At 48.3% G+C, this 27,699-nt stretch overlaps 1 protein-coding gene across 1 annotated transcript; it reads right to left on the reverse strand.

Annotated features, from left to right (window-relative positions):
* Positions 1-8: 8 nt before the first annotated feature.
* COTL1 (coactosin like F-actin binding protein 1) lies at positions 9-21,889 on the reverse strand. Its single transcript, XM_075715516.1, has 4 exons — positions 21,813-21,889; positions 21,190-21,272; positions 10,932-11,089; positions 9-1,326 (listed from the first exon to the last, which is right to left on the reverse strand). Exons 1-4 carry the CDS (start codon positions 21,887-21,889, stop codon positions 1,216-1,218), a joined length of 429 nt encoding a protein of 142 aa, XP_075571631.1. The 3' UTR covers positions 9-1,215.
* Between the last annotated feature and the right edge of the window lie 5,810 nt (positions 21,890-27,699).

The following is a 27,699-nucleotide window of genomic DNA, read 5'->3' on the forward strand; positions in this document are numbered from 1 at the left end:
AGCGCTGATTCCCAAGCCCCAGTACAACACAGTTTCCCCCTACACATAATTCTGGGGACAATTACCTTTGATGGAAAAAAAAAAGCCATACAAAGAAGCCCCCCAAACAGTCTGGCACCAAACAAACTGTGCCCAGGTTCTCTCTGAGCCTCTGCTCTTGGATGTTTCATCCCGACTGGGACAGAGCTGCCCTGCTCCACCCCTCGGTCACTGCTGCAGGATGGTTCACTGCCTGAAGGCCCCAAATAACTGAAGATGTTGTGTATAACTGCAAAAAACCAGGGGGACATGGGCAGAGAAGGCTGCTAGGATTCAGCGGCTGCTATTTTTGCAGACATCATTTAAAAAGAAAATCTATGCATTTCCGTTTCACCTCCTGAGCCCCAGTGTTAGGAAAGTCAAATACAAACCCAGAGACCAATGTACACAAAATAGTGAACAAGTGTCCAAACATTTCTAAGCCCCTCACTTTACTGTGCCATGATACCTCCAAAAAACAACAAAACCTCCACATTCAGATCATGTTGGATCTTATTTTTAAGAGGGAGGGGTAGAGATGCAGCACATAGTGTAGCAACTGTCAAGCAATGTTTAAGGCAAATTTATTCCCATTTATTAAGAGTTGAAGAATTCTTTTGTTTGTTCGCTTTGTTTTTTAAGCTGTTAGATAACATCTCAGCTGGACATTTAAGCTTAGACAATTTAATCAAAGTTTGACTGGTCAACTCAAGTTGATCTGAGCCTACAACAGCGAAAAATATTATTCTCAAGAATATCAGTGAGAACAAATTAAAAAAAAATTAAAATAATCCATGTTCAGAACTCCCCCAAAACTTTCTCTCCTCAGAGACCAGGTTGAACCCAACTAAGACACACAGACATGCACGCATACGAAGAAGGACACAATGGCAAGCCTCTACGAACACAATGCTGAACAGGACCAAAGCAGAGCCAAACCTAAATTCCACAGATGCGAGAACACAGACAGAGTTATGAGTAAAAAAATGGGGGGGTGGAAATGACAGAACCCCAGAGAGGGATGTTTCATGAGATGGAATGGAAAAAAAAAGTCCGCTGTACGCAAAGGAAGGGAGTTCTTAGGTGCACACACAGAAAGCTGGGGATTTCAGTTGCCTCATCTCTCAGTTGTGTTAGTTTGTTGTGCCTTTCCCCTCCCTTTGAGATCCAGGTGATGGTGCCAGGAGGTTTGTGCGTTTACTCAGTCTGTGCATCATAATTAGCCCCCCCTGCTTTCTTCAGCTCGTTCTTAATGTAATCCTCATCCAGCTCTTTGTGGTCACTGATCACAAATTCTTTGGCAAAGTTCTGCAAGAGATAAAGAAAAAGCCTGTTAGAAAAGGGGATGCTTGCCCAAGTACCTGAAAAAAGAAGCGTTATCCAGCTTCCATGGCTGTATGAGCTGTGGTAGGGATGATAAATAAAAAGCTGTGGATGAGACAGAAGACTAGTGATGGCAAAGCCCAAGACTTAACCTGGAGAAATTTTATGCTTCTACTTCTACAGTCACCAGCTCCAAGACCCAATCCTGCCCTATGCAACAACCCTTCCTAGTGATAAATGCACAGGCTAGGTTAGGTCAAGTTTCCTAAGCAGTATGCAAACTAAAAAAGCTCAAAATTGTTCACCTTCTAACTGCCACAGACCCTCAGCACAATCTCTGTCTGTGCCCTGGTCCTTTTTAGGAGCCCTTCTCCCAAAACAAGGGGAACAGCGCTACACCACAGTACACTACAGTACCGTACCCCACCAGCTGATGGGAGGATGCTTCGATTAAAGATTGAGCAACACGCAGATGGTACCAGGAGCGAGTAAGTCTACTTCAGTGGATTTACTGACTCCTCCTCTCAACTACCTAATACACATCACGGCCAAAACAAAGATACTGTACTAGACAGGCTGCTGGTGTTGTTAATATGCTCCACTGTGCTCTGTGGTCTAATGATCCTAAGTGACCTTTAAGGACACGCGTTATTAATACACTTGTGTACTGCAGGGCAGCTATCTCGCTGCTTGAATGCTCTTTGCAACTTATGAGAGCTGGGCAAGCCCCAGGCAGCATGCCGTGACATGAGGTTGTAAACAGAGAAAACCTTTCTCAGAACAGATCGCTGTGAATGGGATCCCACGGTGCCTTTAGGGCACTTGTCACGATAGTGTCACTACAGTCAGGGATTTGTTCCTTTGTGGGGGCTGTCCCTCCTGCCTCATAGCAAGGGTGGCATGCATGTGTGTGCACAGATATTTCAGCAAATGTGCACATTTGTGTCTTGCTTTAGCATTTTCCTTCCCTTCCTAACCACTGCATGCGTCTGTCCCTTCCCCCAACCCACAGAGGTTTTAGACAGCATGAAAAACACAAGCAGTCATTGCACTCTGCAGGGCCAGGGACAAACCGACGACCAAAAAAAATGAATTAAAATCCCAACAGCCCTACTACAATGTCTCAAGTTGTCTCAGGAAAGCTGCAATGCCTGGCTTCCTGTGCAGCAAGCTCCCCGAAAGGTGAGGGAGGCTGCCTGGGAGAATGAGGCGATGCTTTGAGAGAGAAGCAGTCATCTCGTCCGGGTCTCCCCAGCACTGGAACAGCCCCGGCACAACCGTGGAGGGGGATGTTCTAATTGGTTTCAGACTCTAAGCCATGGGAGAGCTCTTTATTTGGCAGCATCTCAAGGGTCTCAGTTTGGGATCAGAGTCTGGAAAAGGGAGGGGGTGGAGAAGGATTCAGCTTGAAAGAGCCTCAGCACCTCTTTCATGCGGTGGAAGAAATGGAAGGGAGAGCAAAACAGCTTCCCCCCCCGCACGCCAGTCTCCCAGGCTGCGGCTGATCCTGTTTCACACTGTAGGAAATCCTCGCTATGGAAGAGTTGCCTCGGGAGGCGAGGGGGAGCTTATAGCAGCTAGGAGAAGCCTTGTCTGCTCTGCTTTAGTTTATGAGCAGCCAGACAAAGTCCTAAGAAATAGCAAATGCTTCACAGCACCATTTTGCTGCACACTTCAATGGTCGGCTTTTCTGGTGTGAGGACAGACAGACATTACAGGCACTCATCCATGTCTTAGCAGAGTTCAGGGAAAATGGGAAGGAAATTGTTTATTTAAAGAAAAAAAAATCCTTTTTTTGAGATGGGAAATGAAGAGGCAAACTGCTCAAACATCAGATTTGGTCACGCTCACAAGTGTCCTACTTCCAGATCTCCTGTGTGAGATCTCTGCTAAGCTCAGCTCTTGCTAAGACCAAACAAGTGATTTTCAACTCTTTGATGCTCACTGAGGTATGCTGCCTACCTGATTTCTGAGCTGAGCCTTTTCAATTTCTTTTCTACATGCTAACAGGTTTAATAAATTTTGCTCAACTCAGGCAGCAGATTATCCAGGACTACCCAACTTCAGTGCTACTGTTTGCCCTGACTTTAGTGAGAACTGAGGCAGGCCTGTAAAATCATTCCTGAGAGGGATTCCATGAAAAGTGTGTGTATTTTATACATGTGGGGAGGGTTTCCTTCAGTGCCCACTCTGCAGATTCCAGCTGATTCTGAAATTAAAACTGCAAGCGCACTCATGCATGAACTAAACTAGAGGGGAACTAAATTATATGTACCACAAAGTAATTAAAATTACTCAAATGTCTTCTCAACTAAGCAGTTATCCAGATGATTCCTGGGTGATGATTTGTGGGCACCAGCCACTATTTCATGCCAGTGCCACCGAGACACCTTGCAAGGTTTGAACAATCTCGCCCTAGCAGTGGCCAGATGGGTTATGTTCCCAGCCACTCTTAAATATCCTCTTAGCTGACTGGGCCACCTCTTGTGCCAGATTTGTACCCTTGGAGTGAATCTGGGTCACTGCTATTAATAACTCTTTGCTTTATTCCTTTCTGCTGGCAGGTGCTGTCAGGGGCATCTTTGGTTCTTCGCACTGGCTCTTACCCACCACGATGTCTCGGGGAGAAGATGCTTCCAGTGAGTTTGCTGCCTGGAACCCCTGATTTCAATATCCTGCTTGACCCTTCTTCAGCCATAGCCTCCCTCATCACTCTGAATTCACTGTTCGAGCTCTTTGGGGTTGAGTTTTTGTTCAGGGTGCAAATCATAAGGTGAAGGGAGGCATATAAGTATTTCAGAGACAGCTGAAACGGCCTCCTGTGTCATCAGGGCAGGAAGACAAGTAGGACTCCGGCTCTTAGATCAGGAGATTGGGCACCCATGATTAACAGCAGCACTTTTCAGCTGAGGGCCATCTTACCCAGAGTTGACTCTTTTTTGTCCCTCCTGAAACTCCCAGAAAGTAAAACTATTCCCAACTGATTTAATTGGGTCTGATGTTAGCTAGACCAGGCAATGGTCCTTATTTGGCATGACTGTCATCTGCAATTATAAATAATCGATCATAGCAAACTGGCTCCTGCAAAGCACCAAGAAAAATCCTAGCTTCAAGCGGCTAACAGCAATGCCAACAGGCTTCCGACTTCAGCCACATTACTGCTGTGCCACCAGATTTTCTTTCTGCCCGTAAGAGACTGGGGTGGGGAAAGTCCCTGCTTTCTCTTCTCTCACGCATACCGATATCTAATGCCTTTCAAGAGAATTGCAGAAGTTACAGCCGCCTAAGGCACAGTGCATAACTCTGATGCTTGGGCCCTTGCTTTGCTGACATGCATCTTCATTTTACATCCTCCACTTCCTTTTCTCTTCTCCTCCCCCTATCCCCAAGCTTTTTACAACCACAGCAAGCCCTGCGAGTGAATTCTAGCCTTTGTATTCACCCCGGAGTCACCAGCAGCCTACAGATAACAAAAACAATGATGCCATTTATCTTTATCACTCTCAGGACACACAACAGCGACCACAGTCTCTTTGCTTTGCCTCTCAAATCATTGAACACGACGTAAAAAGTAAGGTTTACTCACGGTTCTTCAATACACCTATCTGGCACATGTTTTACTTTGTGCCTGAGTCACAGAGGGTCACAATTTTGCAATCCAATCCCGTGTGTCAACCTCCATTTGACACTACAGAGAGAAAGGGCTCCAACCATGCAGGTCAGGTTGCAAAAAGTGAGCCTGCATCTCTCCCTGGGAAGCATGAAATTTGTACAGCAAGTTCAGTCCAGCCTTTCTCTTCCAAACAACTTTATGGGGGGAGAAAAAAAGGGTGGAGTAGATTTTCTTCCTATTCCAGGCCCTGAATATTTAGCATATGGGGCCATAAAATTTCCCTAAGCTGGCCAAGGGAAAATCTGGCTGGTGCAGATACTGTACCAAAAATGTCTGCAGAGGCCCTTATAAATCCCAGCATGAGTAGGCCTGAAGCCAGAAGGAAAATCCTTGTATCGTCTACAGACACTTGGGTTCTTAGCAGCTAGGGACGGTGCCAGGTAGTTGAACAGCTTCTTGCTGTTTTTATTTACATTGGGGCTTGCAGCAGCCTCCACTGATGTTCAAAATCCTCAGTTCCACTGTGCTTAATGTCACCACTCCCATCCACTGGTCACTTTATTTTCAGTACAGATGCAGTACAGAGGAGATGACATCTCCCATGTTTCTTTTCCAGCATGGTATGAGTCCTAGACCTGGGGTCATGGGGAAGAAAGGACATGTCCTATGGCTGCAGCAGATATATGTTCTAGCAGGGCTGAGTACAAGGAGAGCTATAAAGTGACAAGCACCTATAGCAATACGGTACCACTGTCCGCCACTCTACTCTGGCTACCCCAAACCTGGTCCTGTGATCAGCTGTCAGAGTCCAAGCTATCAGTAAAAAACCCTCAAATTTACTCCTTGCCAATTTTTACACGGACCAGTTCCAGCCACTGGGAGAAGCCAGCCCAAACCTCTGGCAAACACATCTCTCAGCAATGGGAACTACATTTCAGCTGATCTGCAAATTCTTCCTATCTGTGCTGCATCCCACTGGAAAAGTCACAGGACTGTGCGTCAAATGTGGGGTGATGAGAAGCTGCTTATTCTGGCCTGAAGAAGTTACTTATAAAATTACCACCTTCTCTAGACTAGGACTAGAAATTCTTGTAAATCCATATCCATTTGGTATGGTCATTACAGTAAACCAGAATAGGAAAAACAGTCAAAAAGAACAGTTCTGTTTGCCTTCCCAGCAGGATCTCACTCACCTTCCTGAGAAAGACTGTCTCAAAGCCACCGTGACATAGCCATTACCATATGAATTTGATTTTCTGACTGTCTCTAGCAAAGCTATTAAACCATCTTCTGTTCAGGCCACTGTACTAACATGAGAAACCTAATGCATGTACGTGGAGTTATGTGTGTTGTATCTGTCCTGAGACCAGGGACAGTAACCCTGTAAGTGGGTCCTCCCTCATGAGGTACCAGCATCAGTGCAGCGAGGAATCCAGAGGCAAAGAGAAAGGTGAACAACAAAAGATCTGTCCATGAGCTCCAAAGCAGGAACTCAGTAAACTTGTTGACATCACTAAAGCCAGGCAAATTCCTCACCCAAAATAATAATGAATAAAATGCCACAAATATTTGCTTACAGAAACAGAGCTGTTTTACCCTGAATATGATTTAGGCAAATAATAGAGCGCATGACTTTGTGGGGGCAGGAGTGCTGAGGAAAACAGATAAGAGTCAAAATTCATGGAAAATAAGACAAACCGGCAAAGGTTGGGCAGTCCCTTTGCTGAGACAGCCCTGAAAGGGAATTCAGTCCCGTCAGGAAAAAGACCTCCACGCTGTATAATGAAGGGTTAAAATCTCCTGGTAGGAAATGCAGTCATGAAGGGCAACAAGTTCACAGAGAGGAAGCAACACTCAGAGGGAAACCAAGTCCTGTTTTCAGTTCTTCAGCATTTACATCAAAACCGGACCACTTCAGCACCGGTTGCCACTCCCAGCCCCGCAACCGTCGTGTCTGGGCTTGTCCTTACTCGAAGAAAAGCACCATAAATAACATCATCCCTCTGCCTCTCCTCAAAGCGAACGGGGCCCTTCACTGGAAGGCCTGATGCTCCTGTACTTAAAACCCACAGCTGCCAGGTTTCACCTTGCAGGAATTTTTATGGCTGAACTGAACCTCATGCTGGCAGCCGTTCCTAGGCATGACAAGCAGCTCATAATAGCCTTGATTTCTGGGCTTAAGCTGGCCGACCTGTTTCTCCTGGGCCTCTGGACTAAAAGAGGTCAAAACAACAGCCCTCAGAGCACAGAGAGTCTCCTGGATGGATTTGTACTAAGGCTGAATGAGCCACAGCTTGTGCGTATAGAGGAGGTAAAAGGCAGAACCAACCTTACTGCCAGGACCAAGTTTAAGACCAGCTTTGGATGATCTCCTTTTTAGCCAAGTAGCAAATATGCCCAAAGCCTTTCTGTTCCGCTGGTATCTACTGGCGGCTGGGTACAACCTTGGCATGACAACTAGTGGCACACAGCGATCAAACTGCAGCTGGGCAGAGGACACAAATGCCGTGGGGTCTGCTGCGTGTGTGGCTACTGTAAGCATCTGCCAGTTCACCCCCGTGCACAAGGTAAGGCACGCTACTGCTGATGACAAAACAGATGCAGCCTTGTAGTTTGTCATCCTGGCTTACTGTTTCATAAAGTTCCCCAGCTGTTAAGTTTAGATCATTCTAGATCTAGGTTTGGACTGTACCCCAGAAATGAACTCCCAAACATCTTAAGCAACCATCTGCAAAGCATGGGACGTTGTGTGCTACTACCCCCACCCCTAGGTCTGTCCTTGACCTAGACAGAAGCTCAGTGGAGAGAAGATGGGATACTGCATCACCTTACTCCATGCCTCCATTTACACAGGGAAGTCTCCACACATTAGTACTTAGCTATACCCTTAAGAAGATACAGATAAATGCTTGTTTCCTATCCTGGCCTTACTTCTAACCTGCTCTCAGCTGAACTACTTGGACCAGGTCACAGGCTTGATCCAAGATTTCCAGCTGAGGTAAAGAGGAAAGGGTGGAAAATAAATGGCTGTGAAAAAAAGCTACTCAATGTTCCTGAAATGCAAAATGCATTTTTCTACAATCCAAAATAAAGACAATAAATGCAAAACCCATTTGCCAACAATATTAAAGCGGTAATAAGGATAGTCCCAAATAGGCAAGAAGACCTGATTCTCAGCTAGCACAGATCAGGAGAACTATGGCTATTTGCACCAGATGAGATCAATCCCTGTAATTTTGCAGTTATTACACCTAAAAATCAATTGCCCTTTCTTCCTGAGAGATTTTCTGGCAACCTCCTCCGCTGACTATCAGCATTGCTTCCCAAGCCACCTCCCTACAGATTTCACAGCACCTGCTCCCCCTTCCAAGGGAGGAATATAAAAGCAAGGGGAACCCAGTTCCTTTCCTTGCTTTATAATATTTCATCCTTTTGTTCACAAGCCCATAATCTACTCTTCAACAGTTAATGTCCCTTACAGTTTCGTTATGGCAGGTGCTTCTAGGAGACCATTAATAATCACCCTATGTGAACACTCTTTATTCTACAGATGCAACATGGTGGACTTTGCTTATTAGGAACTATTCAAGCTGACGGTCTTTCACTTTGAGTGTCCCGGCGGAAGAACAACGTTTATTGGCGTTTGTTCAGCTTTGAGCAGAGCTCAACCATAGCTAACCAATGCATCTACGACGTAGCAGAGAATGTAAAGCAGGCCTCCCCTCACACTGGAGCTTTGGTCCTAAATAAAAAGCCACGATTAGCTCTTGCAACTATTACAAGATAGTGAGAGCCCTTTGAGTTTTACTGAGGGCTTCTCAGAGTGAAAAGCTGTTGTTCTAGAATCCCAACCAATCACTTCTATAGATCACAAAATCAAAGCCGTTATTGGCTGCACAAAAAGCCTCCTTGCGCCACACTTCCTTGGAAGGAGAGCCATGTCACACAGGGTAAGTGCACCTACGGCCATGCACGCAACTAAAACTGCAGAGAGCCAAGCTGCAGCAATAGCCTAGATTCTCTTCAGGGTTTGTAAAGAAAAATATATCCACTTTAGGGTACTACTTCTTCTAAATGATGAACCAACACTGAGTCAGATTTATAGTTTATCATTACAGCAAACAACCAACTGTATTTTTCTATAGTATTACTCACATCACAAATAATCTCTGTAAAAATCAGCAGCAGTGGGGTGACTGGGAATGTACTTGAAGGTCAAGAGTACTAGTAGAGTGAAATAGCTCTGGGATAAATTCCCTCCACTAAATTTCAGTTGGACTTTCTTGTCCTCTTTTGTTTTGACAGATTATCTGCAAGCTTACATGCATAAAAAGAAGAAAATAGTTTGGCTTTTATCCCACTCAGAGGGATTCAGTTGCACATGTAGAACTATTTGAAATAGTCAAGATAATTTCTTATGGAAAGGAGATCACCACTGACATTACATTGAGAAATGCTCTGGAGTGGGTTATAGACAATAAAAGTGTATTAAGCACAAATTGTATTGTTTTCATATTTTAGTACAGATTAATTGGAATATGAAAGCTTTTGAGTAACAGCCAAGAATGGTTAATGTTCCACCAGATTATTAACTCATACAGACTACTAATCAAAGATGAAACAAGTGAAATTGCAAATTATAGGTAACAGACCTGAGGGACAATCTTAGAACAGCATTCAGGAATGCTATTCAACTTAACAGGAATAAATTGTCTAAATGTATTTTTAAAAAAATCTTGGGCTTAGTGACTCTTATATGAATCACTCATTAGTACTCTATAATTTTATAATTTCATCTTCAGCTACAATTACACAGTTTCAGCTGCTTCACATGAAGAGAGATTTGCTTTCCTATCTCTCAGGTGTCATTACAAAAGTTTCTATTCAGAATGGACGCCTCTGCATAGTTGTCATTTTGAAAGATTTAGCACCAGTGCTTATCTTCTGGAAGATAATATATTTATTATACTCTTCATGCTTCTTATCTAAATATAATCTTCTGTATCATACAAACTACCAATGAATTCAGGAGGACTTCATTCTCATCCTTCATATCATCCTATTGGGAGACTTCTTTACACAGGCAAGAACACAATTATTGAGGGAGATTATTTCAATGGTCAGCCTGCTCTCCAAGCACATAAGAAAGACCATTTCGCAGGCACTGGAGAGCTGGCCCTAGGTTTAGCTGAAAGAGCTAATCTTGCTTTAAATAATTCTTCAGAGGGAACATGCTAAACGTTAGCATCTTCTCCATTAAAGTCAGCTTTGCGGCCTTCCACAATTCACTTCTCTCGTGGCTGTTGCTTGTTTTCACTCACTTGGACTGAGCTTGGAGCCCAACAGAGCGAGCCCAGCTCAAGGTGCCCTGGGAGGCTCAGCTGGGGCAGGCAAATTCAAGTGAAGCCCTTCCAAGGTGTGTACAAAGCACACTTCTCTTTTTCCCTGATACACCCAAAGCCAAACAGAAGACTATTGAAATCTAGTTAGCTATTGAGAGCTGTTAGTTAATTGGTACCGACAGGGACTTCAGACTTTAGTTGATTAGGTCCATGAATTCACCGTGCTGAGACAAAGGGCCTCAAGAGAAAAGTTTAAACAAGGGCGTGGGGTTTCCTGTTTAGTTTTACCTGCTCAACTTAATACTGCCTTGTTCTCTACTATTCAGTATTATGTTATTTCCATATCAAGGAAGGAGATGGGAAACACCTTAATGGTGACAAGGAGGGGAGTGCATATATTCTCTCTTCATGAAATTGTTAAGGCAGCCTTAAGCTCAAAGTGCTTCTTTATGCCTGAGTGCTCAAAGGGCAGATGTTAAGTCTTCCTAATAGGAAGACAGGCAGTAGGAAACCATCTTCTTTTTAAAGGATTAACTACTAAGTTGAAGGATGATCCAATCCTTCCCCCTCCCTTACCTCCTGCTGGTGTTTGTAGAGCTAAAAGCTGGTGGTTAGAAGCAGAAGGAAGAGGTTACCTGTACTACTTCTTTGACCAGAGTCTTGTCGGTCCCAGTTTTGGCTCTCTGCAGGCCACTGACATCCTCTCCAATCCAAGTGATGAGGGCAAACTTGACTCGCTTGCTCATGGCATCGCCGGTGGTGAATCGGACAAAGCCAAACAATCGAACATCATCTGGAGAGACAAAGCAACAAGGGTAAAGTGGTTGAAAACAGAAACATCCCTGCCTTGCGATATTCCGGGGCGAGACTATTGTTCTCAACTTAAAGACCAAGTCAAGGCACTGATCCTGTGTTATAACAGCATTGTTCTGGATTAACAGGGCAATACAGGGGCTCTGCTCACATGCCCTTCACTTGCAAGGTGCACTTTGCCAGTGTTAGGTCTGCCTCTTCCTGGGGTGCTCTGAGTTACTGGGAGGAACCTGGCTGTTCCGCCCACCCCACGCCACATTAGTGTGCTGCTACTGAGTTTGGAAATGGCTAAAATGCAGTCAACGGGCAGCTCAAGAGCACAGAGCTAACCCCAGTTACATTCAGCCAGATCATTCATCTGCAGGTCAAGAAGGGAAGAAAGTGATTTCCCAGCATCTCTTTCTTACAGGATAGCAGGAGTAGGGCCACATTTTATAACATATACCCAGACTCTGGCCATTGTGCAAATCTGATTCTTTCCTCTCCTTCCCTTTAGCAACATTTCTGGCTCACTTCTGGTATGAGTTTACAAGAAGGAGGGGAGAAGAAGGAGCAAAAGAAAAATCTGCAATTACTTCCCCATATGTGCTTTCCTACTCCTTCCAAAGGCCTTGGATTTTAAAACTGTTCTGATCTTTGTTTCACAGCTGGTTTCTGCTATATCATGCCAGACTAGAGTTATTTAGTCTGGCCTTATGTGTAAAACCCTTGTAAACTCTTTGTCTCGAAGGGTTTGTTCCTTCGTTGCAGGGTGACTCATCAGCTGAGGCAGCTGGGCACCTTCATGATCACAGGCACTTAGTAAGCGTGTGATACCATCCACTCACATCCTCAGCCTCGGTGGCATGCACGGTACTAGCGCCTTCAACCAGGATTGTGCAGGGAAGCAGAGCAGATGGACAGTTGTGCAATCGTGGAATATACCTAATCATAGCCACTTCATCTGTTACAGGTCACTCAAGACCTTTTAAATGAAATGAGATGACTCAAAATAGAAGAACAAACTTGCTGTTTGAAAAGAATCATGTTAATTCTGGTTACACTTGTTGTGACCAGTTCAACATGTTTTATAGCTATTTGCTGTCTTGACTACTGCCCGGTGAAAACGCAGGCTCCAGGTGTAGTAATATTTGCCAACACCCCCATCTTCGGACCCGTTACAGCATGCTCCATGAATGGTGAGGACAGCCCCAGGAGCTCCGGGGACAGGGGAGAAGCAGCTCCGAATTGCTCATCCTCAGAAAATAAGCTGCTATAAATCAATGCAAAAAAGTGGGATTTTCTCTGAAAGCTGTCAGTTCTCAGAGCTTCTTTTAACACTTTGTTTTGCCAAAGTGTGAGTAAAGACACCTTCCCCTTGATAAAATATAAGAAGTTTTTAAGTTCTTAAAAACTCATGCTCTCCCTATTTTGTTGTCTGTGTACTTTTTTGCCACTGACAGAGGACTACTGGGGAAAAATGGAAAATGTATGTAGGGGGGTGTGTAAGCCAGTACAGTGTTGAAAACAAACTCCTCTAATGATTTCAAATTTGAAACAAAGAGAAAGAAAGAGATCTTACTCAAAAGAAAAATCCACATGGATCTTTGGAAGGAGAATAAGAGTCATGTGTATCAACAGCACAGGCAAACAAAAATTCTCTCTCAGATACCGAAACACTGGCAAGTACAAGAAATGGACAGAGAGACTCCTGTTTCTGACAGTAAATCCTCTTCCCAAGATTGATTAGAACCATAAATGAACGGACAGCTAGGAAATACCCAAGGTGAAGAGAGACAGTAAATCCCCTAACGTTACTATTAACAGTTCTATGAAAAAACCTTGCTTTCCCAGATCTGACAGTAAAGGAGGCCATGCTCTGCTAAGAATTGTACTGTGGTTCCTATGGGAACACAGTGCTGAAGGCACTTTAATGTCATCAAGTCCTGGCCCCTACTCTACTGTAACCGTGTCACAGCCCTTCCCATGGACCCATCACTTTCCACCTTGAGTACGTCAGTTTTTCATCCCTGCCCCTTCTACCAAAGGCTGTTACAGATCCTGAAGACTGCTTTGGAATATGCCCCTTTATAATAAAGATAATGCAAAAATACAAGGAATGTGAAGAATTCCAAGTTTTTCTGCAGTGCTTTTTCAGAGCAACGTGGAAAGGAGGTTGAAGGAATTCATCTGTCAGCATGAACTTTAATTTGACGTGAACCCACAGATCACTGGCAGCAGCAGGACTTGCTTCCCAGCAGAAGAGTTTGAGTGCTTTCCCATCCTGTCTGAAAGCAGCTTGGTCAGGGGCACTGAAGAGAGCCAAACCCAGCAATTCCACATGGGCTTTTATCTATTAGATCACCTACTACTCAGTGACTATGAGCAACTCTTACTTCATCACGTTAAGTCCCAATAAGTTTAACGAGTGCTTGAGGTTAGATGTGGGGCTCTGAGTCACTATCTTGGGCAGAATTTACCTGGGGCAGGTTTACCTGTGGGGGCTTGAAAGGTTACACCCGAGCTACGTGCTTTCTCCTGCCTCCCCATGGAGCTCGTGTATCCCCACGGTAGGCAGAACAGGCTCTTCAGCTGCCAGTTTTCAGTCCAATGTATTTAATATAAACTACCAATATGCGATGCTGTAACTTGATGTGCCAGTCTGTGAATTGCAGCAGCTGAGGAGCATTTCAGCAGCTGCAGATAAAGCCAAGAGGGCACGTGAACTGGAGCCCTTAGCAATTAACATGTCTCTTTTCCTAAAAGGGCAACAGGGGCAGAAGTGGAGATTTTTAGCACTAGTTCAGCCTGGGTATGTGCCACTCTAACTGCAGGTCAAAATCCCTGAGCAGAAGTGGTTGAGTTTCACAATTAGTCTGAGGCATGTTCAGAGCGATAACGAGATCAAAGCAGAAGTTCTTTTATACTCCCAGATTTCCTCTTCCACAGTTAAGCAGTTCTACCCTACCAGATCACCTTGCTGCGCTGGAAGTCATCAATGCCATCAGTGCCAACTCCCTGAGAAATCTCAAGGCCTCAGTACCCACGCCCCCTCCTCCCCTTTCCCACAAACCCACTTGTAGTGGTTTTAGGAATTGCTGGGGGTGTGTGGGAATCTAAAAAAATCGTAGAGAGACAGTAGATTTCCTCTGAAAGAGGAAATCCTGCCTAGCTCTATGCAACCACCTTCCTAGTCACTTAGCCATGAATTTCAGGGCAGAGAGAAGCAAATTATAGATCTGCGTAGAATGGAAATAGCAGCTTTACTTGAGAAGATCTCACAAGTTACAAACACCAGAAATTAACAACGTTAATTCCTACTAATACCACTACTCCTTTAACTACAGTTGTACAGCAAGACAACAGGGCTATACAAACAATGAAGAGCACAATGAATGCCTTAACGAGCATCACTTAGTATTTTTCTCCAATCCCCCTACGTATCAGTAGGCAGGATTTTCCAAATATACTGATTAAGCTGGCCTTGGCCATCAACAAAGCTCGATGCCAAGCTGCAGAGATTTCCTTACGGTATTCCCCTCCTTTTCATCCACTCAAACCCTTTGGTTCAGCTGTACTAAAAAATTCCCCATTAGATTAAAATGCACTGACTCATCAGTAAAAGATAATAGCTGCAGGAAAGAAATACACCGTCAAAAGCTTCATGGTTCTTAGTGTTACGGCTCTGAACGGCCAAGCCAGAGACATGCCAAGATAAGGCCACCGCTCCCAGCTTCACCTGCCTGCTAAATCAAGGTCACATACAGCAAGGCAGCTGATGGAATGATCTGCAGTTGTGTTCTGTCCAACGGTGAATTACTGATAGCGCATGACAGATTTCACCAAGGATTTATTTTGTTTGTTTCAACTGGATTCATTTTAGATTAATTTGTCAATTTTCCACCTCTTCAGTCACCCCTGAAGTCACGTGGCTGGAAGCGCAGGCAGAAACCTTCCCTGCCTCTTCCTACACTGTTTTCTCCCCTCTTCAACCCTGTACTGAAGCCCCTGTATCTCATGCAATGCTGCCTTGCACCACGCAGACATGTTCATTAAGTCATCTAAGACAAATACAAAATGTTTGACCTCAGGACTGTAACCAAGGCATGCTGTGGCTGGGCCACCAACCTTACTCACGTAACCCAGGGTGGCTGACGTGCGTACGAGGGTACTCGGGACGCATGTGCATGGGGAGGATGACCCCACACTGACTTCTCCAGCTTTTCTGGTCCAGTGAGGCCACCAGCAGCATTTCATCAGAATGAGTTGCTGCTACCCCAGTGACAGTGGTCTTGTATCGGTCTCTCTCCTGACCTGGGTGCATACTGGAGTGCAGAGTGGGAGGAAACAGGGGATCCAGCTAATCTTTGCTCCCCTTTCTTGAAGGAAGAAACGGTTGCATTAGTTGGCCAGAAGTGAGGGCCAGGCAGGCCCCAAAACAAAGGGCACGCAAAAGATATATAATGCTTTTCTTTACCTGCTCTTATGCCTAGCACAGGATGATAAAATGCAGACCCACAGACATACTATTTTAATTAAGCATCACGAAACTAAACTGAATGCAAAGTTCAGTGCAGAACTTGACCTGATGAGTTACTCCCACAAAAATTAATGAGAATACTCCCTAAACCAACCTCCTGTCCATTGCAAGGGACAGTCTAAGCCACAGCTCCAGCTAGCAGCCAGGAGATCGCTGCCAACTGCATGCCATTTCAGCTGACCCTCCCAAGAGCAGGGCTTTCACAGCAAGCAGGGAGGGCACAGGGGCAGGGAAACGCTGCAAAGAGAGTGTGAAATTCCCATAGACCACCCATGGCCCCAGGTCTTCCTTTAAATAGATATTAAGGGAAAGCAGGCAAGACGAACATTAGAGAGGAAAAACAAAAGCAGTAGGAGACTGATTTACAAAGCCCATTTTAGCAACTTAAGATGTAGCCAAATACAGCTAAGCACCTATCTCATTATATGTCCTCATGGATTTTTACAATTCTTTCCTACAACCTAAGGTGCCAATGTAATCTTGGTGACCTCTCAACTCTTAGCTCCTAAATTTTATACATAGGCCAGGCTTTTTAGGACAATCATTGTAAGCCCAAAAGAGCTTGCATTTGTCTTAGGAGCTGATTCTATTTCTATTTTCTAATATTTTATGTCAACCAGAAATTATTTTATAGGGTATTTATTTCAGACCAAAGATTTTCAGTTCTTCCTCATGCTGAATGCACAGTGTGGTTTTGGTTTGATCTTTTCAGACACATGAATAACTATCCCATTTCATGCTGTCATTGCAATTATTTATCTGGATGGGGGCTTTCCAAATAAAAGGCTCATTATTTCTTTTGTCAGAGATGCATTGAAGAACAACTGTTCACATGTGGTATGGGCGGAAAGACAGTCTTCCACACCACTCCATTACTTAATGGGTGAATACACACTTTAAAAAAATTGAAGTAAACCACAGATAGCAATGTTCTGCTGCTTCGTAACACAGAAACTGAGGCAAGCTGTCCGGTGCAGTCAGGTATTACTGACACACACAAAAGTTTAAGTGGAAGTTTTTGACCAGACTTTTAGTTCAGTATCTCAGTTGTATGCCATTCTGCTCTTCTCAGCAACAGCATCACCGGCCCAGTCATGAGACGTTGAAATTAAAAACAACAACAAAAAAACCCAAGAGCCTTCACATCCTTCCGTACAATAACCTTCAACTCTTATCTGTGTTTCTGGCTTCAAATCCACCAGCTCAGCTGTTTTTTTAAAAGTGTACTGATGGCACGTACTACTAAACACCAAATTAATGCTACGTCTGGATCCATGCCATCTGCAGGGGCAAAAGCTGTCACTGTGAAGTAAAATGGATCAAAAGCCTTGAATCAAGTCCTTGTTTAATGCAGAGGTTAATCTGTGCTGTTAAGCCCAACCAAAACAGTCCTTAGCCAGAAGACACAGGGGGTGTCTACACTGTGTGTTTAATGACCTTGACACAATTAAGGTCTTCATCTTTGGTCTCCTGACTCTTTGGGTCGGACAAAGGCCAATACAGCCATTGTACGTTGGTCATTACGCAGGACTGCAAGAGGAAGTGCCACCAGCGGTCACCTCTGAATCATGTAAGGACTTTACTGTGCCAGTGGTTTAAACCAACCTCCTCGACTTTCCTTTGGGATAGGCTGGAGGAGAGGTGTTCACACATCTGGGGCTGGTCTTTGGAGGACAGAGAAGTCTACTGCCTGAGACTAAAGCAGAGTCTACTGCCTCCCAGCTGAAGTGTTCGAGTCATCTTGTGGCCTGACAGACCTTGACAGCCAACAGCATGGCAGTGACTGATAAGAAAAGTCCAGGGTTCAGGCTGTGTTTGCAGCATAATCCTAGGACCCTGAACAAAAGGGCACTGAAGAAGCTTTTCTTACCATGTGTTCTTCCTTTAAGAGTGGCAATTGCTGTCCCCAAACAGTGGGACAGGAAAAGGATGACAGTTTGATTCTGCGGTTCCTTAAACATTTCTGCTAGTACACAAAGCTTAGTAAAGAGCTTAGGAAGAAAAAAGCCTCCACCCCAGGATATATAACATGTAGGTCTGACGTGCAATGCGTATCTGAGAGTAGAGCAGCGAGAGTAACGAAACCCACACAAGGTAGACCGGGTGCAGCAGCAGTTCCTGGCTCCGGGCATGGGCCTCGCTGCCCCAGGAGCTCAGCATCTCGGTCTGTCGTGTGCTCCTTCAACGGCAGCCCACAGAGCGTTGCCGGAGGTTGGCAGAGAGCTGGTTTCTAACATGGTCTTTTTGAACCCCTACTTCCTTTAAAAGAAGCAATTTCAGTTTCTTGCTTTTCCCTTTGTCCTCAACCACTCTTGTTCCCTGAGGAGGTTTGCAGGATCAGTAATGGGTTGGGCCATGGTCTGCATGAAAAAGGTTATGTATGGGGGGAAGAAAAAGCAAAAATACAACCCTGCTACCAACAACCCCCTCCAGCCCTTCCTAGCCTCTGTTGTTGCACGAGGCAGGATATCCACCACAGGCAAATATCTTCCAAACTGGTACAAAAGACCTTCTTGGTCTCAGAGCCACATGAATTAGCACACACTGGCACCGCCGGCTCTGTAATTTAATGCCCTGGAGGGAAGCGATACGTACCGCATGCTGAAGGTGCTTTTAATAAGAATGGTTATTAAAGAAAGCAGAGGGGACAGATGTTTGCCACTCAGAACGGCACTGAAATGGATGTCGCAGAAAGTAGAACAGAGCAAGCTCTGACAGAGGGGCTCGGTGACACTGCACACTGAGGTTTTCAACTCCAGCTCCCGCTCTCACCTCCAACCACCAAATTATGCTCAGCTTCTACCAGAGGCAGCTGTAGCACTTTGTGGCTTTCAGGGCAGTGTTTTTCACAAAACAGGAATTCAAAACAAGGAAGGGAGTTTATTCTGATGCCATTTTTTAAAATCTTTTACTCACATTTTCTGAAGCTATTCCATTGGTAGTAGCTCTTCTCCCCTCCAGCAAAATGTAGAAGGAGATGGGGTGTGGACCGGGAGGGAAGAGACGTAGCAATAGGAAGGAATAGTATTTAGCAGCTCTCCCCATCCCTTCCTACTCTTTTTTACTGACTTTGTTTTAGTAGAAAAATTCCAACCAGCTCTACTTCATAGTAACATTTGGCACCTTTCTTCCAGATGGGGAGGAAAGTTCTAACTTCACTGCTGGCACGAGCCTTGTTTTCTGACTACGTCTAGTGGTCCAGGCGGAGGGTTGCTGCACAGATGGAGGCACCGCAACTTGCATCTCTAGCTTCCCCAACTGCTGCACCGTAATTCGTGGGCGGAGGAAGATCCTTTCCAGCACTTAGCCAAGCACCCTGTACCGGAATTTGCCTAGTTCTTTAAGCCTCCAGCAACTGCGCTCCAGAGGTAGGTTGGAGGATAACCTCTTGCCCACGCCAGGTGCATGCGAAGGAAGAGGGAGAGAAGGAAGAGGGAAAGGGAGCAGTTGAGTAGCTACAAAGGATTTAGCTCCACAGTAAAGGCTAACAATAGGCCACAGCCTACCCCACAGATGCCCTTTATTTAACTCTTCCCTTACCGTGCTTATCCCTAAAATATGCAAAATTTCCTTTCTGCTGTAAAAATGCTTCAGTATTGGGGCCAGCTTGGCACTTTGCTGGTATAAAACAAGTTCTCCTTAAACTCTGCCTGTTTTAATACCCTGGTTATAAATAAGGGTTTGGCACGTGCAAATAATGGCAAGAAAACAAAACTGGCCATATTCCAAAGTGCAGTATGTGCCTCCGTTAGTTGTTATATGCATCCTACCCAGCCCAACCGGTGACTGCCCTCCAAAAGCCCCTCTGCCTGCTTAGCCACTCGATAAAAGTATTCCCTTTGCTACAGAAGGGAAGATAGGAACTGTTCTTCAGAGGGTGTCACTCCAGACAAGACACTAAAAATCAGTTCAGACACATAAGAGACTCCTGGAAAACAAGGAGAGAAAATAAATGGGGAAGGTTCCTCTGCAAGCCTCAGATGTCTGGAGACGCTGGAGACACTCAGTTATCTCGGCCAGAAGAGGAGACAGAGAACATGGCACCCAGATACTGATGCCATTGACTTCCCAAGAAAACTACTAATCCTTCAGATAACATCGGCATGAACTTCAGAAGTGCTGAGCCCTGGGTTTCCTTGTACTTTTTCCTTATGTTGCGCATTAAGAAGAGTTGGGTGGGAGGGAGTTCTTGCGCTACTGGGTATCAGCTCTTCTGACATCAACTACAAGAGGCTCCTTTTCGGTTTTGAGAATTTTCCCTGCAAAGGTCTCAAGTACAGCTGGAAATGAGTAGCTGTGTTAATCCTAGTACGACCCCACTGCAAATGTCATAGCAGAGGAGTCTAAACCTTCTTGATTTAGTGGCTACTTTCCAAGGACTAAAACGTGTTTTTCTCCTGTGATATTTATTGACTGATAAATATCAGTCCAGTCCTGTCCTCATTTAAGTTACTGGAAGTTCTCCCCTCCAACTCAGTAAAATACAGCCAAGCCCTAGGACTTGACAGCCCAATTTGGACAGGCGCTAGCGTTTCAGTGGCTCTGGGACTCGTGACTACAATGCCCCTCCTGGACTCGCCCCGCCTTGAGCAGGGAGAGACTGCTCAATATGCAACTCCTTCGCTGTACAGGTACAGAATTCTAAAAATACAGGTTACCCATAGTACCTGACTGTAGAGTAACTAGGCGAGTGAGGAAGGCTTTGTCTGTAACAGTTCAGTATTAGTTACAAATGCTTCCTATCTCACGTCACTTGGTGACATTGTTAAATAGCAGCCAAGAGAGGGGGAAAAGCTACACAATTCCCCCCTTGAAGTTATTTTGAGAAACATCAAAGCCCGCCTTTGTAAAACACGTCAAAAGTTAAGATCAGATGAAGTTAACTATTCCTCAATTTATTTTCATCTTCCCCAGGCTTTGTTTCTCCTGTTAATATTCTGCAACCGACAGTTAAACAATCGACTGCCACGTTTAAACCTACAGCCGCAACTGTTGCGGTTGTGCAACACCACATATACGATTGTTTTCAGCACTGTATTGTTCGAGCCGATCTTCGGCGTAACCACTCTCTCCTCGGGTTTCATGTTCTTAAAAAATCCGAGCAAGCCTTCTAACTGCAGTTACTTTAGCGCTACGAATACGGTTTACAGAAGAATTCTGTTGCAAAATGATCTGTATGAGTGCATCTTTTCAGCTACAGAAATTGAGTCTTTTTTGCTCTTCAGCAATGCTTTGAAACCGCAGCGCTAGCAAGGAGACCATCGCTAATCAAGCGGTTTATCCTGTTTATAACTGAGAAGCAACGAAAAATTGTGTAAAGGGGCGGGGGGGGGGAAGCCCAAAGGACCTTAAGTCTAAGAGTGAGACAAAGGACCGGCTGGACTATGGACTTCAGCGAGTTGCACTGTGGCGGCTGGAAACCCGATCATGCAGGGCAGGGCAGAGACGGGGAAGCGGCAGCACTAATTCCACTTTACCCAAATTTTCTCCCATCCTTTCCCCCCTCACACCAGGCAGCAAGAAACACGGTAAGGTGCCAAAGCAATCAAGACGGCGCTTACCTGTGCACTTCCTTTTAAAGGTTTCATAGTCTACCCCTTGGTCTCCAGGGACGATTGTAGAGCCATTGTATTTAAAAGTCACCCTTTGGGAAGGGGAAAAGAGAAGGCGAATCATACATTTCAAAGTCACCCTTTGGGATGGGGGAAAGGGAAGGCGAATCATACGTTTAACAGCCTTTGGGATGGGGGAAAGGGAAGGCGAATCATACATTTCAAAGTCACCCTTTGGGATGGGGAAGGCGAATCATATGTTTAACAGCCTTTGGGATGGGGGAAAGGGAAGGCGAATCATACATTTCAAAGTCACCCTTTGGGATGGGGGAAAGGGAAGGCGAATCATACGTTTAACAGCCTTTGGGATGGGGGAAAGGGAAGGCGAATCATACATTTCAAAGTCACCCTTTGGGATGGGGGAAAGGGAAGGCGAATCACACATTTAACAGCCTTTGGGAAAGGGAAGAGGCGATGGGGCAGAACACACTGTAAAAACACAGCCCTTAGGAAGGGGGGGAAGCGGAGAGGGGGAATAAGGTCTACAAAAGCCACCCTTTCGGGAGGGGGGAGAGGAGAAGGGGAATCGCGGAGCACCGGTGCCCGTCCGGGAGCCGCCGGGGGCCACCTACCAGTTCACCTCGGTGGCGTCGTCCCTGACGAGGTTGTACGCCTCCCTGCACGCCTCCTTGTCGATTTTGGTGGCCATGGGGGCGACCGGGCGGGGACGGGGGTGGGGGTGGGGGGGGGGCAACCTCCGCCGCCGCCGCCGCTGCTGCTGCCGCCGCACCGCACCGCGCAGCACCGCACCGCACCGCACCGCGCCGCGCAGCACCGCGCAGTGCCCAGCCCGCCGCCGCCCGCCGCCCGCCCCCGCCCCGCCGCCGGCTGCCAATGGCTCCGCGGCCCTGCGCTGGGCCTGCCCCCGCCCGCCCCTCCCGGCGCCGGGCTCTGGGGGTGATGCAATAGCCCGGGACGGGGGGACCGGGCGGGGGGGGGGGGGCGGTTGTCTTGGGGACGCGGAGCCGGGCGCGGGTGTCGGGGGGGTGGCGAGGGGCCCGTCCCGGCGCGCAGGCCCCCGCCGCAGCGATGCGTTGTGCGGCCGCTGATGTTTTTCCACCCCCCGCGATGTCCTGGCCCCCGACGGGCGGGAGGAGGAAGGAGGGAGAAGCGATGCGCAAGATGGAGCAGCCGCTGCCTGCGCGGCGGGGCCGGGAGCCGGGCCGGGAGCCGGGCGGGCCGCAGGGCAGGTAGCCGGCAGCCGGCAGCCGAGCGGCAGAGCAGGTAGGCGAGGGGCAGGCGAGGGGGCGGCGAGGGCCCGGCGCGGGCCGGGGGCCGGGGGCCGGCATGCGGGCTGTGCCAGCCGGGCAGGGGCCGGGGACAGCCGCCCGCCGCTCCTGGGAGCCCCGGCGGGGGCGCGGCCCCGCACAGCCGCGGGTGGCAGCTGGGGACCGTGCCCGTCTCCATCCCTGCGGGCTGGCCCGGGCCTCTGACGGGGGCCGGGAGGGCCGCTCGGGGTCGTGACAGCTCGCTGCTGCTTCAGGTGTGTGTGCCGGTGCCTCTGTGTGTGTGCCTGTGCCTCTGTGCGTGTGCCTCTGCTTGTGCCTGTGCCTCTGCCTGTGCCTGTGCCTCTGCCCCTGTGTGTGTGCCTGTGCCCCTGCTTGTGCCTCTGTGTGCCTCTGCCTCTGCTTGTGCCTGTGCCTGTGCCTCTGCTTGTGCCTGTGCCTCTGCCCCTGTGTGTGTGCCTGTGCCCCTGCTTGTGCCTCTGTGTGTGTGCCTCTGCCTCTGCTTGTGCCTGTGCCTCTGCTTGTGCCTGTGCTCCTGCTTGTGCCTGTGCCCCTGCTTGTGCCTCTGTGTGTGTGCCTCTGCCTCTGCTTGTGCCTGTGCCTCTGCTTGTGCCTGTGCCTGTGCCTCTGCCCCTGTGTGTGTGCCTGTGCCCCTGCTTGTGCCTCTGTGTGTGTGCCTCTGCCTCTGCCTGTGCCTCTGTGCGTGTGCCTCTGCTTGTGCCTGTGCCTCTGCCTGTGCCTGTGCCTCTGCCCCTGTGTGTGTGCCTGTGCCCCTGCTTGTGCCTCTGTGTGCCTCTGCCTCTGCTTGTGCCTGTGCCTCTGCCTCTGCTTGTGCCTGTGCCTCTGCTTGTGCCTGTGCCTCTGCCCCTGTGTGTGTGCCTGTGCCCCTGCTTGTGCCTCTGTGTGTGTGCCTGTGCCTCTGCTTGTGCCTGTGCCTCTGCTTGTGCCTCTGCCCCTGTGTGTGCCTGTGCCCCTGCCCCTGCCCCTGCTTGTGCCTGTGCCTCTGCCTCTGCCTCTGCCTCTGCCTCTGCTTGTGCCTCTGCCTTTGCTTGTGCCTCTGCCTTTGCTTGTGCTTGTGCCTGTGCCTCTGCTTGTGCCTGTGCCTCTGCTTGTGCCTCTGCCTTTGCTTGTGCTTGTGCCTGTGCCTCTGCTTGTGCCTGTGCCTCTGCTTGTGCCTCTGCCTTTGCTTGTGCCTGTGCCTGTGCCTCTGCCTCTGCTTGTGCCTCTGCCTCTGCTTGTGCCTCTGCCTTTGCTTGTGCCTGTGCCTGTGCCTCTGCTTGTGCCTGTGCCTGTGCCTCTGCCCTGCCTGTACCCCTGCCCGTGCCTCTGCCTGTGTGTTTTACCCCGTTTCAGATGGAGCGATCTCCCCCTACTGGGCTGCCCTTCCAGCACCGCAAATTAAAAATAAAACCTCTAACCCAAGTCAATACGCTTGATGAGAAATGCTGGGGTTCAGGCAAAAGGATAAGGGTTGTCTGTAAGCTTGCACTTCAGTCCCCTGCCCACGGAAATAGAGAACAGGGCCTTTGCTTTGCAGAACTCAGCTTGAAATAAATGCCACCAGATGTTGTTGTGCCGACGGACCGGAGGTTTAAAAACCAGCCCTTGTTTGTGTTAGTGGGTTTCTACCGTAAACCTGGGGGGCGGATATTGCCATTTTAATAAAAACTACATTCCGTGATAAAAAGCTATCCCATTTTGTTTCTTTTAAAGTTTGCAGTGGGACGTTAATTATTTATTTCACATCCATGTGTTGTAAATGTGAAGCCTGAACAGTAAGAAACCTCGTTACCACGTACAGTTACACAGGGTGTCCAGGCATCTCGAGGAAGAAGATCGCCAGAGCATGTGTTAATCGTAAGACACATCATTTACTGCCATACAATAGGAAGCCCTAATCCTGCACGAAGCTTCTTCCAGAGAGAGTCCTGAATGACGTGAGGTTCCCTGTAGCATCAGGGCCCAAACCATGAGCGTATTGCTGCAGTGCATCGCTGTGAGTAGAGGTCACAGCGAAGAGGGAGGTGGTCCTGAAGTCATACAAGTGTAGGACACGGCATCTGGGTGACTCGCACTCAATACCTCTGTAGACCGCAGGCTCCAGATGATAATATAGTAAGACATTAATAGGGCTGAATTTCTATCGATTTTCTTTTGGAACCATCTTTAGGAACACTTTTTCTTTTTTAAAAGCCTTTGTGCTGACTATTATCTGCTCATAATATTTTTTTTTTTCTTCGTAGTCTGCATTTATCATCCTTTGGCACTACCTTGCAGTTGTTTATACCTGTAACAACTGCTGGTTGTCCTTGTCTCTTCACACTTGTTCCTCAGCTCCTGATGTTTCCTAGGGGGAGAGGTGGGTGACTGAAATGTCATTTCCCTTAGAAGGAGAAAACCTCAACCTTGAGTAGGTCTCTGTGACCCAGTGGCTGGAGTGTTTCAGTTCTACTCATTAGGAACTTCGTGCTTCACACTTTTAGGTGCCAGGCTCAAACCTCAGAAATGCATGCCTTCCTCATGGGACCAAACCTCTTCTCTTTGCTTCTCTTCCTTGTCTTTCACACATTTTCATGGATTTTTTTCTTTTAATGCGTGGAGGAATAAATATTGTGCTCAGTTTTATCAGGCTGTAACTGGAAAGGGGAAAATGCCTACTTTTCTGGCTTCGGTGAGCTCTGATTTGTGTTTCATATGGGAGTTTTGAGACCTCCACCTTCCGCACATGGGCCTTTTCTTCCTGTGCAAGACGACGTCAGTAGCCTGGCAGGAGCATCTGTCCATCTCACAGGAGCCCTCAGAGAGGAAGCACAGACAAGAGAAAGTGAAAGGACTTAAAAGAGGACTTACGGACTTCCTCAAACAAAATGTCTCCGGCAAGCATGAAGTCTTGGATATCTGGACTGACCTTCAGCTGTCGAGGCTGTAACTAATGAAGTTCTGGAAGGGTCTCAGAATAAGTGGAGGGAGCTGAGCCATGATCAGTAGGTTCTGCCCAGCCATGGTCCCCCAGGAGGCTTAGCTGTTCTCCTAAAATACACTGCTGGTGCCTTGCTCCTGTGGCTCTTTGCCATCACATCTTTTTGCTGCTTTTCTGATCTTTCTATGTGGCTGTCCCAAATCCTGCTTCTCCATCTGTGTCTTTTCTGTGCAGGAGCAGAGAAAATAATGGAGATAATAATATCCTCTGTCAGAAGGAGGCTGCTGTGAATTTATGGATGACAGCATTAGGGTTGTCAGCAAAACAGGTTTTTTACGCAGACAGTCCAGGAGTTGAGGGTCTTTATCCTGCGTCCCCATGGTCACAAGGGCTCCGAGAGAGACCAAAGCTAGCAAAAATTCTTCTCATCTTTGGGCTCGATCATCAATTAGATTAGTAGAAACCCATCATCATCCCCAGTTTCTCTGGGGTGGCTGAAGAGCAGACACAGCCGGCTGGATGCTGCTGCCCCAGCGCTGGAGCACTTACCTGCGGTGGAGGGCTGGATGGCAGCTGGGGTGGGCGAAGGTGCTAACATCCCCGGCAGCCCTGGCACACTCCCCTTGTGTCAAATGCGGCTGCTCCACGCCGTACACGTTGCCTTCTGCCAGCGACAACTGCCCCGTCACCGTGTGGGACGCGTGTCCGAGCTGGGCTGTCCACGGTGAGAGCAGATGGAGCTTGGACACGCACAATCTTGCTGGCTTCTGCTGTCCTGACGGTAACCTCTGGAAGATACCCAGGAGTCCTGGATTAACAAAGCGTTTTTTTACTTGTAGCGTTTCCGTGAAGACCATTGCACTGAAACGGGACTCGGTGGGGTCTGCATACAGAGTCTGCTTACTTCATCCCTGAAGGAGGTGTACTGTCAACACTGCTGTCCACCGAGGTGGTTTTTATTAACTTTTAAGCCTCCTGCGCCCTTGGCAGTGAGGAAAAGCCCTACAGCAGCATGCGTTGCTGAAGAGGTGCCACTTGCAGGCTCGGCATTTTTGAGGTCAGATAGTTTCACGTCCAGAGAAGCGAGATGAGATGGTGACCGGGCTTCTCGCCGTACCTTAATGCACACACACACACGCACTCTGCACAGTTTATCACCGCTTTACAAAACAACACGGCCGGGTATCTCGCGCTCGCTGCAACAAACGCCCCTGATGCAGACGGAGCCGGGGAAGGGTCTGGAGCACAAGTTTGATGGGGAGCGGCTGAGGGAACCGGGGTTCAGCCTGGAGAAGAGGAGGCTGAGGGGAGACCTGATCGCTCTACAGCTGCCTGACGGGAGGGGGCAGGGAGGCGGGTGTCGGTCTCTTCTCCTGAGTAACAAGCGGTAGGATGAGAGGAAGCGGCCTCAAGTTGCGCCAGGGGAGGCTTAGGTTGGATATTGGGAAAAACGTCTTCGCCGAACGCGTTAAGCATTGGAACTGGGGAAGTTCCAGGGAAGTGGTCGAGTCCCCATCGCTGGGGCTGTTTTTTAAAAGACGTGCGGATGTGGCACCGAGGGACATGCTTTAGTGCTGGGCATGGCAGTGCTGGCTTAGCGGCTGGGGTCGATGGTCTTAAGGGCCTTTTCCAACCTTTTCCAACCCCACTGACTCCGTGACTCTGCGATTCTCTTCCGGCCCTGGCTGCCCCCGGGCCACGCACGCCAGCCGGGCTCCGCGCTCGGGCCTTGCGCTCCTCACGCCGCCAGCACCGCCCGGGCCCGGGCTGCCGGCAGGGAAGGGCCCCGAGCCCCGCGGGCGGGGGAGCCCAGCCCGGCCCCGCGGGCCTACACCGAGGGCCCGCCCGCCATTTGCTCCCGGCGGGGCCAGCGCGGCCGCCGCGGCCCTGCCCCGCGGCACCTCCCCCGGCACCGCCCGGCCCCGGGCCGGCCCGCCGCTCGGCCCGCCCCGCCCCGCCCCGCCCCGCTGCAGCCAGCCGGCGTTGCCTGGGCCGGCCATGGCCGCGGCGGGCCCTGAGGCGAGGCCGCCCGCCGCCTGCGGGGAGGCCGCGCCGCGGTAGCTCCCCGCTCCCCGCTCCCCGCTCCCCGCTCCCCGCTCCCCGCTCCCCGCTCCCGCCGCGGGGGACGCTGCGGCCGGAGGCGCGGGCGGCTGCGAGCCGGCTGCGAGGCCCCTTCCCCCGGGGCTCCTCGTATTTGTTGTTGCCTTGCTTTTTTCCCCTCCTTTTTTTTTTTTTTTTTTTAATTTCTCCCGGCTAACTAAACGCTGTGGGAAAGCGCTGGGTGCCCGCGGGGCCGCTGGGGCCTGTGGCCCG

Source organism: Pelecanus crispus, chromosome 8, assembly GCF_030463565.1.
Source record: "Pelecanus crispus isolate bPelCri1 chromosome 8, bPelCri1.pri, whole genome shotgun sequence".
NCBI classification, from domain to species: Eukaryota; Metazoa; Chordata; class Aves; order Pelecaniformes; family Pelecanidae; genus Pelecanus; species Pelecanus crispus.